The 16,496-nt window shown below is 46.1% G+C and overlaps 1 protein-coding gene across 5 annotated transcripts in view; it reads left to right on the forward strand.

Moving 5' to 3' along the window:
• LOC136854168 (two pore channel protein 1-like) overlaps positions 1-16,496 on the forward strand; it is a 449,951-nt gene that overhangs the window by 291,022 nt on the left and 142,433 nt on the right. For all 5 annotated transcript variants that reach the window (XM_067130485.1, XM_067130449.1, XM_067130460.1 and 2 more), the window contains one exon: positions 16,160-16,353. In XM_067130485.1, the coding sequence (XP_066986586.1) occupies positions 16,160-16,353 (194 nt within the window). The remainder of the gene's footprint in view (positions 1-16,159; positions 16,354-16,496) is intronic.

Genomic DNA, 16,496 nt, shown 5'->3' on the forward strand with positions numbered 1-16,496 from the left:
AGAATGTTTGTTTACAGTACTTTACTCCCTCCAAGTAGAGAAACTGTGGCGGGAACAATTTTCCATCCTTATTGTACATCTGGCTGCCACAAACATCCGAGAGCTGACGATGCATTAGTGAACTGTTTACGATAGAAGTGTAGTTTGTTCCAACATGATATACAAACCATTGGTTCTTTACATTAGGAATAACTTTCAGCAGAGCTGGAAACAGCTGTTGAACTTTCGAACAAGGTGGTAAGGCAGTTAACTACTGTCTGGGAGGCAGGGGTAGCGCCTGCCCGGATGTAAACATTCCAATTTGCTTTCGGCCGTCGTGTGCTGCACATGTGTTTGCTCACTCTCTGCCATGACTGCCTTTGAGCTGTTTTTCCAGGTGGGATCTTTCTTGTGTATGATTGTTGTTATCAACATGAATGTGGACAAACCCTGTAAGCCCTCCATCCCCCAGCATGTGTCCTGGGGTGGGAGGGAAGAAATGCAATACTTTTTGCTCTAGCATGGGTATGGACCCACATGCCCTTTGCCCCACCTGCAGAGGACGTGTGTGTTCACGCACTTCTCCTTGTGCCGAGTGTTGTTCCTGGTCTGCCGAGCAGTGGGCTAAGTTTGAGGGGAGGAGACAGTACCGAAGGAAGCAAGGCATCGTCTGAGGGTTTACGCCCCCGACGACTCCCTTGGTGGCTGACCCATCGGGATTATTTCTCCCTCCCCTTCCTCATTCGTTTCATCAGGTGTGGAAGGCCACAGACAATCAGGACATCCTCGCTGGGGCCTCCCCTCACTCCGGGGCTGAATATTTTCCCCCGGAACGAGAAGAGGCTTCTGTATTTGACCCAACTTTTTCCTCAGGCTTGGCGGTGGAAGCCTCTCTCGGTAGCCAGGTATCTGGCCTCACCTCTACCTGGCTGCACCTGGGTCTTCCTGGCGTTACATCACTGGAGGGTCTGGTATCACAGCTGTCAGGTGCTCCTGTGATGACCCACGCAGCCACCACATCCACCACCACTACTGTCACCAAGACATCATTTGGCAAGCTGCCTGTGACGGTGGCCTCGCACCTGGGCACCCAGGTGTCTGCTGCTCCTGCTACGCTCCATACCGTGCCGCTGCCTCCTGGCTTCCTGGCCCCACTGTCTTTGCCTGGACCCTCAAGAATGGTGACAACATTGGTGCCATACATCTCCATGCCTGCTCCTGTTGCCGACCCACGCTCGTCCCCGACTCTGGTTCCAGCTCCTGGTTACCCTGATTCTTGGCCTGGCCTGGCTTTCGCTCACACTCCCACTGTCACCTCAACCCACACACCGTCATCTGGTTTTCCTGGCTCCCGCACTGCTCCACCTGCCCCAGTAGCTGCTGGCCCGAGCACCAACGTCTCCACTACCTGGGTTGCGCCTGCTTTCCTGGCTTCCTTGGCTGCTCCCTCGTGGATGGGGGACCTGACCGCCATCCTGAAGAAGATGACGAAGAAGTCGAAGAAGAGGTCTGGGAAGGTGTCATTGTTGTCTTCAGCTTCGTCTTCGTCGTCCTCGTCGTCTGCTACCTCTTCTTCCTCCTCCTCTTCTGAGGCTTGCCAGCTGAAGAAGAAGTCTGTCTCCCCCCCCCCAAGAAGTCTTGCCCCAAGACTTCTAAGGGACTGCCGCCATCCACAGGGAAGGCAGTGGGATCTCTAGTTGGTTCTTCCCGGTCCATGGGCCAGGGAACCGATTCGTTTAACTGGGCCAGTCATGTCGGGAGCCGAGGGCGTGCAAACCACAGTTTGCACTCCCCTGCTGTGCCGAAGAATCCTGCTTCTAAGGCCAGCGGTTCTGTGTCGGACACTCGTTTGCGAGCTGTGCCAAGTACCCAGGTCTCTCAGGAGACCCGAGTACCCCGGTCTGGTACCAGAGAAATCTCTCTCCATACCAACTTGGACACAGGACAGGAGAAAGAGTCTGGGCATGCAGGTGCTCCAACTCTTCCTGCTGGCACTTCTTCGAGTGCCAAGCCAGGTTCCCAGAAAGGTGCGCCTGTCCCTCGGGTCCGGACACCTGCTGAGGCAGAGAAGGGGTCCCCGGCTCAGTCTTCCCGAGAGGTTTCATCCTCGAAGAAGACTGGGACGCATCTAGAGGACAGCAGAAGTTCTCGCCAGCCAGTGGCGCGCTCGACCCCCCCCTCAGTCCCCGGCCGCGTTTGCAGGGACAGCCTGGGTCGGGGGAGCCAAGTACGCGGCTAGACTCGCGTGAGCCGCTCCTCTCTCCTCAGGAGAACGCTTCACCGAGGCGAAAGCTTTCTCCTCAACCCAGGTTGTCGTCACCACCCCGGGTTGGTGAATGCTCCCGGCCTGCTGCTCCTGTTGGTTCTGCTAGCAAGACCTTCTCCACACCTACGTCCAAGGATCACCGATGGACTCCACACTAGAGCAAGAAGTGCAAGCCATGCTGAGCAAGGGTGCTGTGGAAATCGTGTTGGATCGGTCTCCAGGCTTTTACAGCTGTGTCTTTCTCAGTCGGTTGAGCTTCAGACTGTCACTCGATGGGGCGGAGTTCAATTACCCCGGCCGGTTGATGAAAAGTTAGGGGAATTTATTTCTGGTGATAGAAATTCATTTCTCGCTATAATGTGGTTCGGATTCCACAAAAAGCTGTAGGTCCCATTGCTAAGTAACCAGTTGGTTCTTAGCCACGTAAAATAAGTCTAATCCTTCGGGCCAGCCCTAGGAGAGCTGTTAATCAGCTCAGTGGTCTGGTAAAACTAAGCTATACTTAACTTTTTTCTCATAGAGAAAGCCACAGGGGGTTGGAGACTGGTCATAGACCTCTCTCCCCTGAACAGATTTGTTTGCCAGACTTGGTTCACAATGGAGACGGCGCGATCCGTGCTCGCCTCCGTCAGGAAGAACGACTTCATGCTTACAGTGGACTTGAAGGATGCGTATTTCCAAATGCCCATACATCCATCCTCTCACAAGTACCTCAGCTTTATCCACAGAGACAGTCTTCCAATTCAGGGCACTCTGCTTCGGGCTCTTGACTGCTCCCCAGGTGTTCACGAGTCTTCTCTCGTGTCAGCTTGGGCCCATTCGCCTGGGATACATCTACTGAGGTATCTCGACGACTGGCTGGTCCTGGCGAGCTCCCGCTCACAGTTGCTACAGGACAGGGGTCGGCTCCTTGGGCTTTGCTCCAATCTTGGGATCATGGTAAACCTCGAGAAGTCAGATCTCAACCCCAAGCAGAGGATAAAGTACCTGGGCATGCTCATAGACATGGTAGCAGCAAAAGTCTTTCCCATGGACTCTCGTATCAGCAGGTTCAGGAAGGCAGCACATCTGTTCCTGTCTCGAAAAGAACAGCCAGCTCGGCAATGGCAAGTCGTCATCGACCACCTGTCGTCACTGGAGAAGCTGGTGCCTCATGGGCGTCTTCACCTGCGGTCTCTACAACAGAGGCTAAAGGAGTGTTGGTCCCAGTCCCGAGACCCCCAGTCCTTTCTCATCCCTCTTTCCAAGGAGATGAGAGAGGACCGTCACTGGTGGATGGACAACGGTAACCTCTTAATAGGAGTATCCCTACATACTACCCCTCCTGACATACTGCTGTTCTCAGATGCATCGACCAAGAGATAGGGCACACACTTGGAGGAGTTGCTGACATCAGGAGTGTGGCACTGAGACAACAAACACCTTCACATCAACATCCTGGAACTCAAGGCAGCCTTCCTGGCTCCCCAAGAGTTCCGGGATCGAGTGATGGGACACTCCGTGGTACTGATGAGCGACAGTACCACAGTGGCATACGTCAACAAGCAGGGGGGTCTAGTATCCCGCCCGCCCCACCAGTTGACGATGCAGGTGCACGAGTGGGCCGTGGCTCACTTGGTAGAGCTGTCAGCAAGGTACATTCCAGGCAAGAGGAATGTCGTGGCAGACACGCTCAGCTGCCAGAATCGGTTGATCAGAACTGAATGGTCCCTTCACTCGGAAGTCACGGAAAAGCTGTTCAACCTGTGGGAGCGTCCAGTCATCGATCTGTTCGCCACCTGGCACAACAGAAAACTCCACGTCTTCTGTTTGGTTGTGCCAGACCCATGGGCTGCTGCGGAGGACATGTTCCAGCACCCGTGGGACAACCTTGACGTATACACCTTTCCTCCGCTGTGTCTGATTCACAGAGTGATCAACCAGGCGATGATCACACTGAATCTTAGAATGATGCTGGTGGCACCCAAATGGCCTGGTATCCTGACCTGCTAGCCCTCCTTTCCAAGGCTCCTAGGCAAAGGTCATTGCCATACTCCCCCAAGGGAGGTCGATGGGGTCTGCCCACAGGTAGTCGCCCCCTCAGTCACACCTCTGTCGTCCCGGGTGTCAGCCATAGGCAGCCTCTGGAAAGGCATAGCTAGTGTGCATTATCTCTCGTCTAGTTCGCGGGATTCTAGCCTTTCTCATGGGTGCCAGTGGAGATTCTTAGATGAATCTCGTCCATTGAAAAGGCGCGCGCGCCTCTCGGAGACCAGGCTATTTGACAAGGTTAATAGCCTGTGTCCTAGGATTACGTATCCTTAAGTGGCCTAGCTTAGACCAAGGACCCTAGGATCAGATAACAATAATAACTGGGCAAAATAAATTGATAGCCTAACAATGTGGTTACTAATAGTATAATTTTTTCCTTTTATATAAGCCTGTGCACTTAAGCATGATCTAAATAATTCAGGACTGGGCATTACCATATATTAAGTTAAGTGGTAACTTTTTATGAAACATCCCGTTTTTGGACTAAATTGTTAGCCTAGACCATGTAACCTAGGGCTAGATGAAATAGTAATCTGTGCTGGATGAGATGGTAACTTAGCCTTAAGGCTACATACTAAGGCAATTGTGGTTTAGGTAACCCATACCCTTAAGTGTGAATTAAATAATCCAGATTAGGCAATAGCCTAGATTAGAATAAGTTATATCCTGGCTTAAGGTTACACATTAGTGAGTTACTGTTTTATATAGTAGACCATATAGCCTAGGATTGGATATAAATAACAACCTGGGTTAGACAAAAAACAGAAGACTAATTGTAAGGTTACATATTAGTAAGTTTCTGTTTTTATATAGCCTATACATTTAAGAGTGATCTATAATAAACTGGATTAGGCAATACCCCACACTAGGCTAAGAAAGAAATAAGCCTAGGATTATATATAAACAGTATCCTAGGCACAATAAAGTAACCTGGTTTTTATGACTCAGTAGCGTATGTATAAGGCTGTATACTAGTAGGGTCTTGTGTAGCCAATATCCTTAAAGGTGATATAAACCTAGAACAGACAGTAGCCTAACCAGATTGAGTAGGAACCCCTTTTTAAGGAGCATCCTACTATTAGCCTAAAACAGCGATGGCCGAACATCAGATAAAAGGGTAGTATTTGTATAGTTTATATCCTTAAGTTTTAAATAAGCCTAGAATAGGCAGTGGCCTAGAATAGGTTAAGCAAGAACCTTCTAAGAAATCCTCTATTCTTAGCTTAACATAGATTATACCAGAAGCATTAACCTAAGCTATATAAAACAGTAGCTTGGGTTAGTTAAATAAGTTCATAGCAGTTAGTCTCAGTGGCATGACAATTAGAATTAAAAATTTCACATAGCCACTGCAAAAGGACTAATAGTGTATTACAACGACACACTTGTAATCAAGTTAACCTGTAATATGGAGACTATATGAGGAACTACAGAAGTGTCCCTCACTTAAAAATAATTGATACTAACTAGCTTCTAATAACTTTTTCATATCACTACAGGACTGTCATTGGGCAGGATCCTCAGTTCAAGTGTTCCGTAGCCAATTGCTCGGTTCACTTTTTGCCAGTGGGTATGGCCCATATCACCTGCCATGAGCATAGTCCTTGTAAAAAACAAGGAAAATTTGCTTGGTCGCCAGATATGGGCGAGATTTGTAGTATGCTTTTGGCAGCAAGTTTTAAGGACAAAACAACTCCTTTTAAGCTATCTCGATGGGTCCTACGTTTCAGTAGGGGTGAGGAAAGGGGAGATTATATCTTACCGGCAGAACCCCGGCAGCAGATATGTAACCCTTTCTCAGAACAACATCTGTGTTTGGGCCAAATCCCAGTAACATCAGTCCCCAGTACTTCTCAGGTTAACCCTGAGGAGGAAGTAGAGGAATCTTTATGTGGGGATGACATTCTTACTAAAGAACATTAAGTGGACAGTGGCACTGAAATGGCCCTGCTGAACCCAGAAGGCTCGGGGACACAAATTTTAGCTAGCCATGGGAGAAACCTCCTATAAGGAATTCTATGCACCATGCAGCTATCATTGCTGAATAGGATCTTTCCCCCAAAAGGGATACTAGGATCCACCTAACTCTGACTGAAATGACTACATTTTTGGAGGGGTATGGTGACTTACCCAGGACTTCTGCCCCTTGATTAACAGGCAGTTACAGTTCAGTTGCTTTAGCTCAGATTGTGCAAGCTCCCCCAAAAGGGATACACAGTTTGCGGCATTTGATCAGTCCCCTAAGGAAATTGAACACCATCAAAGATTCCCTTGCCAAAGAATGGCAATATATAAGGGACATGAAGCATGATTCCAAAATGAAAAGTAAGTCGGTCATGTACACCCCAAAATGTAAAAGCACTACATCCTGCAATCAAAAAGTGAGTGCGGATATAAATGCTGCCCAAACAAGGTCTAATGTTAGAATTCTGACTGGAAATAGCAAAATGGTCGGTTCAGAATACAGAGCTTCAGATCGGAACATAATAGGGGTTCCAGTACTCACCCCTGATAATACTGATAATCCTTGGCAAGATGCCTCGATGTGCATTTCCTCTCCCGATGGCAAGTATGTAATTGAGAGAAAAACTATGATCAAAATTGTACCGGCAGTCCCCAGTTATCGGCTAGGGTTCCATTCTGAGGGTGTGATAACCGAAAATCGCAGCTAACCGATTTTCAGGGCTTTTTCGGTGATTTTTGTGGCTTGTCAGCACCGAAAAGCACCGATTTTCGGTTATCGGTGCCAATACCCAATTATTGGCACCAATAAGCGGAAATCAGCCATTTTTGGCGCCGAAAATTCCTGATTTTTGTCGCTAGACAAGCGCCCGTAAAACTGGATCACCATTAACCAAGCCCACCATTAACCAGGGACTGCCTGTACATGTAGAATTTAGAAACAGGGCAGCATTCCCAAATACAGAATGGCACCTGGTACCATCTTCACCAGACATGGAGAAACCACTCACAAACGTTTTTTTTTTTTACCTGTGCCTATAGCATTAAAAGCTATAGAAAGCACCCTTTACCAGGTCAACGAAAATTTATATCTGCTTCCATTTTGAATAAGACCCAAGTTGCTCACCAAGTAGCCCCAGCCTTCTGTCCCTTCACTTTCAAAATTGTTAATCATATGAAGACAGATTTTCAGAATTTGTAGTGACTACAAATAAAAGACAATGGCAGAATTAAAACCATCTGCCACAGTCATCCTAGTTTCAGGAAATTCCACCAAGAAATGAGCAACTCTACAACTCCCTTTTGAAAGGAAAAACCTTCCTTTAGATATAGCTACGCAGCAGTTTGGGACCCCTATGAGAACACTCTCAGAGGAGATAGCCTCATCGGAATTTTATGCTAAGCTTCGACTCCTTAGTATTATAACCTCTACCACCTTGCTGGAAGTTGCCACCAAAAGGCTTCCCGAAGATTCCAAGGTAATTTTTGTTGTTGAGACCATAAGTCATGTGAGAACCTGATGGGAAGCACTCTTGTGACTTCCTAGAATGGTGCATAAAAGCATGAATGGAAGCATTGGAGGGCTCCATCAAATCACTTTCCAATGTCACAGCATTATTACATTATAACCCCTTCTGTAAGGAACTGTTTGATGAGTGTTGTGGCTCAACTCAACGATCGTGCCCACCAACTGAATTGTACAGTGTACGCTCTTCTGGGGAAAGGGGAATTCAGGAAACAGAGAATCCAAAATTTCCCTTCACCCAACCCCAAAAAAGGCTCGCTTTGATAAAAAATCATATAAGCTTTCCGTTATCCCCAAAAGTTTTCCTCAAAACACAGGTAGGTGGTCAGAAGGGACAATTCCCTACACAGGGACAACACTAAGGACATCCTTTTTCACAAGGTCCAAAAACCATCTTACAAAGGGAAAAGGAAAAGCAACACCTGGAATGTCTGTCAAAGGCAAAGGCATAGGAAGAGGCAGATACCTATAGGAATTGCATGGTTGGGGGTTGGCTTCAACAACATCACAGGCAATGGAGGTTTTTTCCCTGTGGGGGGACAGCATTAGAGAAACATCCGTATATTTGCCACCAAGTATACTCATATCTCTTCAGTGTCCTCAATAAGCATGTTGTTGGCCAAAAGTTTCAGATAACTACCGTTGTCCAAGTACGTTGAATCATTCCAAAAGGGACTTGGACAGTTTTTATAGATTTGAAAGATGCATACTGGTACGTACCTATCACCGTTCTCTTCTTCCTATTTCTTAAGGTTCCGGATAGGGAAAGATACGTTCAGATTCAAAGTCATGCCCTTTGGGCTAAATGTTGTCTAAAGAATATTTTACAAAATTAGCAATGGTATTCATTCGAGAACTCAAACAAAAAGGAATACAACTAATATCCTACCTAGACAACTGGTTGATCTGGGGGCCCACAAGAAAAGAGTGCGTGAAACACCTAAGAGCAATGGTCAACAGACTACAGTCAAAAGGTTTTATAGTAAATTGGAAAAAATCCTGCCTCACACCCAGCAGACACTTTCAGTGGCTGGGACTGTGTTGGGATACTTTTCATGGCCTGTTGTCTCCCTATCATACACAAAACAGAATAAGGCAAGTCCTCAAAAGGTTCCTTGCACAGCCCAGAGTTTACAGATGGCAGTTAGAACATATGATGGGCTTATTACAGTTCGCATCAGTAATAGAACCAACACTGTACGTAGATTGCAACTAAAAATGTGAGCAAATTCTGGCTATTGCACACAAGAAAAAAGATGTGAGACCAATCTCACCCAAAGATTAAAAAAGTTGGGGAGATACTTCAGCCTTGGATCCAGAAGGAATCTCTAGCGAGACAGGTTACCCTGACTCCTCCGTCTGAACTAGTGACAATACATACAGATGCCTCGTTGATGGTTGGGAGGACATTGGGAGGATCGTCAGGTGGCAGGGAGGTGATCAGTTACTCTGAGGAATTCTAATATTAATTTCTTGGGGCTGACGGCTATCTTTTTGTCTCTTAAAAAACTCAGACCTCCAGAAGAGAGAGACAACATGACTACTTTGTCCTGCACCAGGAGGTCAGGATCCCGTTCACCTCCTCTCAATATGACAATGCTAGCCATCCTTCGGATGGCGCAAGGAAGGAAGTGGCACCTGTCTGCAATTCACCTCACAGGGGATCTCATTGTAATAGCAGACTCTCTATCAAGGAGAACAACGGCCTCAACAGAGTGGATGTTGGACAATTACTCTTTTCAAACAATAGCCAACATGCTTCCACAACCGGAAGTGGACCTGTTCGCCACATACAAGAATCACACTCTTAATAAAAGCAGACCCCAGTTATCGGCGATCTGGTTTTATGGTGCTTGTCTAGCAACAAAAATCGACAATTTTCGGCCCTGATACTTACCTAACAGAGGTGCCGATAACTGAAAATTGGCAATGTTTGGCGCCGATGAGTGCTGAAAATCGCCGATTTTCGGTTATTGTCATGCTGTTAGAATGGAACCCTCGCCGATGACCGGGGACTGCCTATATATGTGTTAATGAACCTGGGCAGTCAAGCAACAGCAAGGGATATCTTTTTCCTCCATTGTCTCAGATTTTGAAGGTTTTTAGCAAACTTCTAACCTTCAAAGGAACAGCTTACTTAATAGCCCGAAATTAGTCAAACAGACATAGGTTCTATCCCAGACTGTAGGAGGGAAAGTCATTAACGCATCCTCCTTTCTGAGCTGAGACCTTCATGTATTGATTTTTTAAATATGTCGTGAAAATTACTTATCCAGCATTGCTAGGTACCTAGTGCAAAAATTACAGACATCATCTATCCGGCAATACCAGTCAGTATGGAAGATATGGTTAGATTATATCCATAATGAGAACTCAGTTGAGATTCCCATAAAAACTTTTTATTTTTCTTATACAGTATACCCTTGTGGGGACTAATGCCATGCAGTTACAACAGCCATGGTGTACAAGGCTGCATTAATGGAACCCTTGCTTTATGGATTCTGGATTGACTCCAGTATAGAGGTTGTCACTTCCCTTCTGCAGTCTTTTGCTCTACAGAGGCCCATTCCCGAAAGGATTCCAATTACTTGGTCCCTGAACAAGGCGCTTAGACTTCAATCAACCCCTCAATTCAGCGGACCCAATACAACCACAATGCACGTGCTACAAAAGTTGATCTTCTTGATTGAATTAGCGTCAGGAGCTCGTATTAGTGAACTGGGCTCTCTTAGACGGGGACAATGCATCACATAAACAGCTGACCATCAATTATTATTGTCCCCGGGCCCATCATTCCTGGCCAAGAAGCCAAGAATGAGTATCCTTTAAAAAGGAAATCTATTCTTATAAGAAAACTCAATTTAGCAGACAAGACATTATGCCCGGTTCAAGCACTTTAGATTTACCTAGAAGTCACAGCAGACATCCCAGAGGGTCCTATTTTCCTACACCCTAGCACAAACTAACCACTCTCCCTACAAGGGCTGAGAATGATGGTAGTGTTTCTCATTAAAAAGGCAAATCCACACTCCTTTCCTAGGTCACATATTAGGAAAGTGAGTATGTTGTTGGCCTCCTTCAGAAATGTCTCTTTCAAAGAAGTCTCGGAATGTAGTACAGGGTGGCCATCAGGGACAAAAAAAAAAAAATAAAATAAAATTACCACGTACTCAGACAAATTCGACTACACTGTGTATCATTAGGTGGCATGGTTAGTCCTAACCCTTAGGTGCTACAGCAGGAAACCAGGAGTCTTTTTGACGGTGAGTATGCTAGCTATCGCTGGGAGAAGAGCGACAGTACTGCAACCAAACCCAGCATGCGTAGTTAAGCCACTGTAGAAGTACATCCTAAAATGTAAGTTCATGTATAGTTTCTTGTTCCTTGGTACCAAAACCTGAAAAAGCATCTGGAATAAAGAATGGGACTTGAAATTTGTGGCTTGACCTTGACCCAGAAATGTTTTTTCCTTTGGGGTGTTGGGATTAAAAAGTGAGAGCTTAAGCCTTTTTCATCACCTGTCAATTTCTTTGTAAAGCTCCTTGAGGACGAAACAGGCGGCTACACTATAAAAAAACTGGTTTTGATGTAGGGAAATCTATTTTTGGTAGTTGCTGTTGAGTCCTCAAAACCCTCCCACTTCCTTGACGAAAAGGCATGGGATTTAGGCAAGGGATCATCCTACATTGACCAACAGAGAGTAATGGCTCCTAGGTCTTTAACAGCCCGTTTGTAAACAAGAGGGCAGACGTGCATGGGCAATACTCACTTCTCCTTCTTGCAGGTTCTTTGACGTTGGAAAAACTCTTTCTTGCAGGTTCTTTGACGCTGGAAAAACTGAGTTCAGCTTCGCTGAAGATAAGGGAAAGTGCTTTCTTATATACTCCATCACGTGTTATAATGTTAATCATTATGACACAATACCTGGCCAAAAAGACCAACTAGAAGAGAATTCTTTGATATTAATTTGGTCACCATGGAGCTCTGGTAGACCATGGAAGGTAACTCCTTGAGGACTCAACAGCAACTACCAACAATAGGGTTTTCCTACATCAAAACCTGTTTTATGTAGACAGGTTTTGTCAAAAGACAGAACTCCATGGATGGGTAAAATTTTGTAAATAAAATTTTAGTTTTATATACAGTAAGTAAATTACCCACTACTGTAATTACATAGCTATTAGTTTCCATGTACAGCAGCCTAAATTTCCTGCCACCTCTTGGGCCCAGCTCAGAGCACGCAGCACCCGGTGCCAGCTCATTTCCACCTGGTGCCAATTCTCTCTTGCTACTAGCCCTCCTATATTATCCACTTGCTCCCACGCCTGGCTCCCTCGCTTCCTTCCCATGCCTTTGCCAGCCTTATATTTTGATTATATTTCAATTATCATGAATTTAACCATTGTAATAGTGAAGTGTTGTGCAGTGGAGGTGGTGGCTACTCGTTCCTTGATGCTCCTAGATGAAGGTCCCTGTCCTGCTCCCCTGCGCTGGGGAGAAGACATACTGGAGGTCCAAGGGAGGATGGGGGGTTTACATTCGGGTAGTTGCCCCCTCAGTTGTGCCTGTTGTCGGTCCCAGGTGTTGGCAGACAGCCACTGGAAAGGCATCTTACTGGATGTGAGTGGAGGAGGTTGCTATCTGGCCCCTCAAATCTCTTAGACCTAAAGTCACTGTCCCACTCCCCCGCACTGGGGAGAAGATATACTGGCGGTCCAAAGGAGTCCGAGGGGGTTGCCCCCAGTAGTTACCCCTCAGTCGAACCTGTAGTCTATTACCGAGTGTCAGCAGACAGCCACTGAAAAGGCGTCTTGATGGGTGTGAAGTGTTAGACAGCTCCTGGGAAGGCGGCTTGATGGAGGTGTAATGTTAGTCAGCCACTGGGAAGGCGTCTTGACGGAACTATCCAAAGAGACGGGATAAGAGGTGTCTTTACTCTTGGAGACAACTGTCCTCTTCTTTCATAAAGCCCATGGACTCCTCAAGTTGACGCTTAATCATGGCTAAAGCAGTCCTTACTGAGCCAATGAAGAAGGAAGAGGCGCCGAGTGCCCTACCTTTGGTGCCGAGCACCCAGATGTTGGCGCCGAGCAGTCAGGTGTGGAAGTCTGAAGCGGCGAAGCAGGTGCCTAGCAAGCAGAAGAGAGTGCTTAGCAGAGGGAGACAGGCGCTTACTCAAAGCATCTTGCCGCATAGAGACCAAAATTGGATGCTCAAGATCTTCATCACCTCTTCCTCAGAACACAACCATCGTCACAGAATCCTCGGAACTTAGTGGATGATCCTCTGGTGACTTTGTCGTCCACCATTGTTTTTTTTTTTTTTTTAGAGGATTGTTTGACCTACAGAGTTGGTCACAGCCTGGTTTTGGAGTAGGTCTCTGTTTTATTTTTTTATTTGTTGTGCCTAGATTTTGGTGGATTATGGACTTACCAGGCTGTACGAGGTACTGTCAGTCCACACGGGCCACAGAGTCAACAGTGAGTCCGCATTTTGTCTGCAGTTTGCGCCATGATCCTCCAACAACAAAAGAACTTCTTCAGTGGGCAAATCAATCAGGTATTCTGGCCACATGAATTTTTCAGGGCTCTAAAGATCTGGCAGTCGGATCGAGCCATCAGAAGAGTGTCTTTCCTTCCGAGTGGGCCTTTGATCCCCTGGTGTCCTGGGATCTGTGGACCCTATGGGGCGAGACGACTTTGGGCCTGTCTGTCACTGCAAGGACCCTTCGCCTCCTCCCTTGGATTCTCCGGTCCCAAACCCTCTAGTATGTGGGCAATAGTCACCATATACTGTACAGACCTGTCCTTCTTGGTTCTCCTTGCCTTACACATTCTTATGGTTCAGGGAAGCCCGAAATAAGTTTCAGCCCCATTCTATCCTAGGTAGGATGACTCCCGAACCTGCGACGGTTGTTGGTGGACCTTCCAGGTTCCTTCCCCAACTGTTTTTCCTCCATCAACCTCCCGCAAGAGATACCGCCAAAGGTGGTCCACTCTTGCCTGGACAGGCTTCAGGCAATCTGGAGGCTTGTCAGTCGAAAACGTTTTGAGACGTGTCGCAAAGAATGTGGCTTGCAAACGTCACTCTTTTAGCTACATCTACCAGACTGAGGGGTCAATTTTCCATAACTATTACCTCAGACACTTTGTCTCCCCTTTTGAGACATCTGTGACCCAATGGCAGTTTACCTCTTTTCTGAGGAGGTCTAGGTTCTGTAGTACTCCTTCATTTAGGTTTAAGCAGAGGGACCTAGATTTATTCCTAATCTCTGTCCCTCCTCAAGTTCTGTACCCATCCAAGGAAAAAATTGACTCGGATTGCTTGCTACCCTTGGGTATTTTAGCCAAGTTCAAGGTCCCATCCAAGACCTGGATCCATTCTTTCTCCTTTTAGATCTTACGGACTCCCTTGACTTCCAGGAGCAACCGACATCTCATGTTCTAAGTCGCCTGGCACCCAGCTCCTCTGGCACCAGCCACAGCCTGGCACCAGCTCTTGCTCCAAGTGTCCACCAGCTCCCGAACTCCGAGCTCGCCTGGCACCCAGCTCCTCTGGCGCCAGCCACAACCTGGTTACAAATCTTGCTCCGAGTGTCCACCAGCTCCCAAGCTCCTAGCTCACCTGGCATCCAGCTCCTCTGACACCAGCTCATGCTCCGAGTGTCTGCCAGCTCCCGAACTCCTAGCTTGCCTGACACCCAGCTCCTCTGGTGCCAGCCACAACCTGGCGCCAACTCATGCTCTGAGTGTCCGCCAACTCCTGACCCCCTAGCTCGCCTGGCTCCAGCTCTTGCTACAAGCGCCCAGTAGCGCTCCCCACCTTAGAAGTAGTATAGAGAACTCTTTGTCCAGTCAGAGTTTTTTCAGCAATTCCCTGAGCTGAACCAGAAATCAGAGGACCATCCATAACTTAGGGAGCAAGAACCCATCCCTCCCTCTGTCTAAACATGTTGTCCTCCATCTTATATGGACTTCAGTTTTGAGACAGTTTTTTTTATTGGAGTGCATTTTGCCTACTTTAAAGTGAAGCTAAGGACGTCAGAACAGCCTCTAATACCTCAGCTTTCAGACGCTATATGTTCTTTATGTCCATTCTACTATCGACCTACCGGAAGTGTAAGCTATCTTTGCTTCTCACTATTTTTACGAAAGCTTAAACAGTGTCAAAAATTTCCAATACCTCAAGACCATTTTTATTGACTGACATGGCATTGTGGAAGGAAGCGCAGGATGTTCTCCTACTATCTATGACCTTTTCAGTAAGGTGCCGAGATTGGAGAGCCAGGGGTAAATGTACCTGGAGCACCCACCACTCTCAGTGGATGGGTTGTGGTTTTATTTCAGTGTAGGTATCAGTGTTATCTGGTGATTTTTATTTTGGTGCTGCACCCAGGGCAGGGGCAGGCACCCATCATGCTTTGCTAGCCATTGGAGCACTTCCCTAGCTGCAAAGTTCCCCCTAAGTAGGAGGCAACCCATGGCTGTACCGCCAAGCCACTACGAGTTAAGATGAGCACCAACCAGAGGCAGTATCCACATGCAGTAGCTCTCTTAACTGACAGGAAATGACAAACATTGTTTTCAATGCTAGCAGCTTTTCTATTTCAAATTCATTATATGATTTAATGTTTTGGAGTAGAATATGTCCATTATCCCACCTCCTATCAATTTGGAATCAACTATGTAATTACTGGGTAAGTTACTTGTATAAAAATGACATTTTTATAATAAAATAGTTTTATATATACTTACCCAGTAGTCACATGATCGGAACCCTCCCTCCTCCCCTCTGATGGACATTACGCATAAAACAGAATGGAGTGGATGGCTAAGTTGTTCCTAGTATTACTGTGAGGGAGTAGTACTGTGCACCTACACTGAGCAATCAAAGAGCTTCCTGCAAAATTTGAAGTTAGGCTTCTGTACATGGAAGCTAATAGCTATGTAATGACTGGGTAAGTATATACAAAACTTTATTTTATTATAAAAAATGTCATTTTCTGATGTATAATCTTGACCCTCACCCTAGATCAGAGGTTGAAGTAATGCTAAGGAGGACTTTGATCTGAAAGGAAACTCTATTCCATTTATGAGTCATATAGCATACTGCTTCATAAGTTATTGGGAACTTGAAAAACTAAACTGTAGTCTTGGGATATGATGCTACCTGGCAATGCAAAAGCTGTACCAACATTAGTGAACCACAAAAGAAATTAGGCTGTTAAATTACTTATGATAGTTCCCATACCTTGCTTGGAAGCCAATCCTAGTTCTTATCAGCACTAAGATTTATTTGTGATTAAACCATTTTTTTTAAATGTTTATTTCAATTTTTTAATAAATTTGTGGAAAATGCTAATTCTATTCTGCTAATGATGTTTAATTCTCTTTTAGCTTCAACCTCAAACCAAAACAGGGAAGCTGGAGATGCAAAAAATTCGGATGTCCCCAATGAATACAGTTCCACTGGCATAGAATCCAGTACTTCTAGCTACAGACAACTTCAAAATCCTGTATCTGCAACACCTATTAGTAGTATTAACACAAGCTGGGAGATGAACTACCATGAAGCTGCAATTTATTTAGAGGTCTGTTACTAAAGTTTCCATTATGATATTCATGGTTCTTAAAAGTCAAACTATTTACGATTTAAATTGTATAAGGTGCCTAAATTTGCACAGTTTGTAAAGCATTTTTAATTTTCTCCTTGATAAGCACTTCCGTTGAAAGG

The sequence above is a fragment of the Macrobrachium rosenbergii genome, chromosome 3, assembly GCF_040412425.1.
Source record: "Macrobrachium rosenbergii isolate ZJJX-2024 chromosome 3, ASM4041242v1, whole genome shotgun sequence".
Lineage (NCBI taxonomy): Eukaryota > Metazoa > Arthropoda > Malacostraca > Decapoda > Palaemonidae > Macrobrachium > Macrobrachium rosenbergii.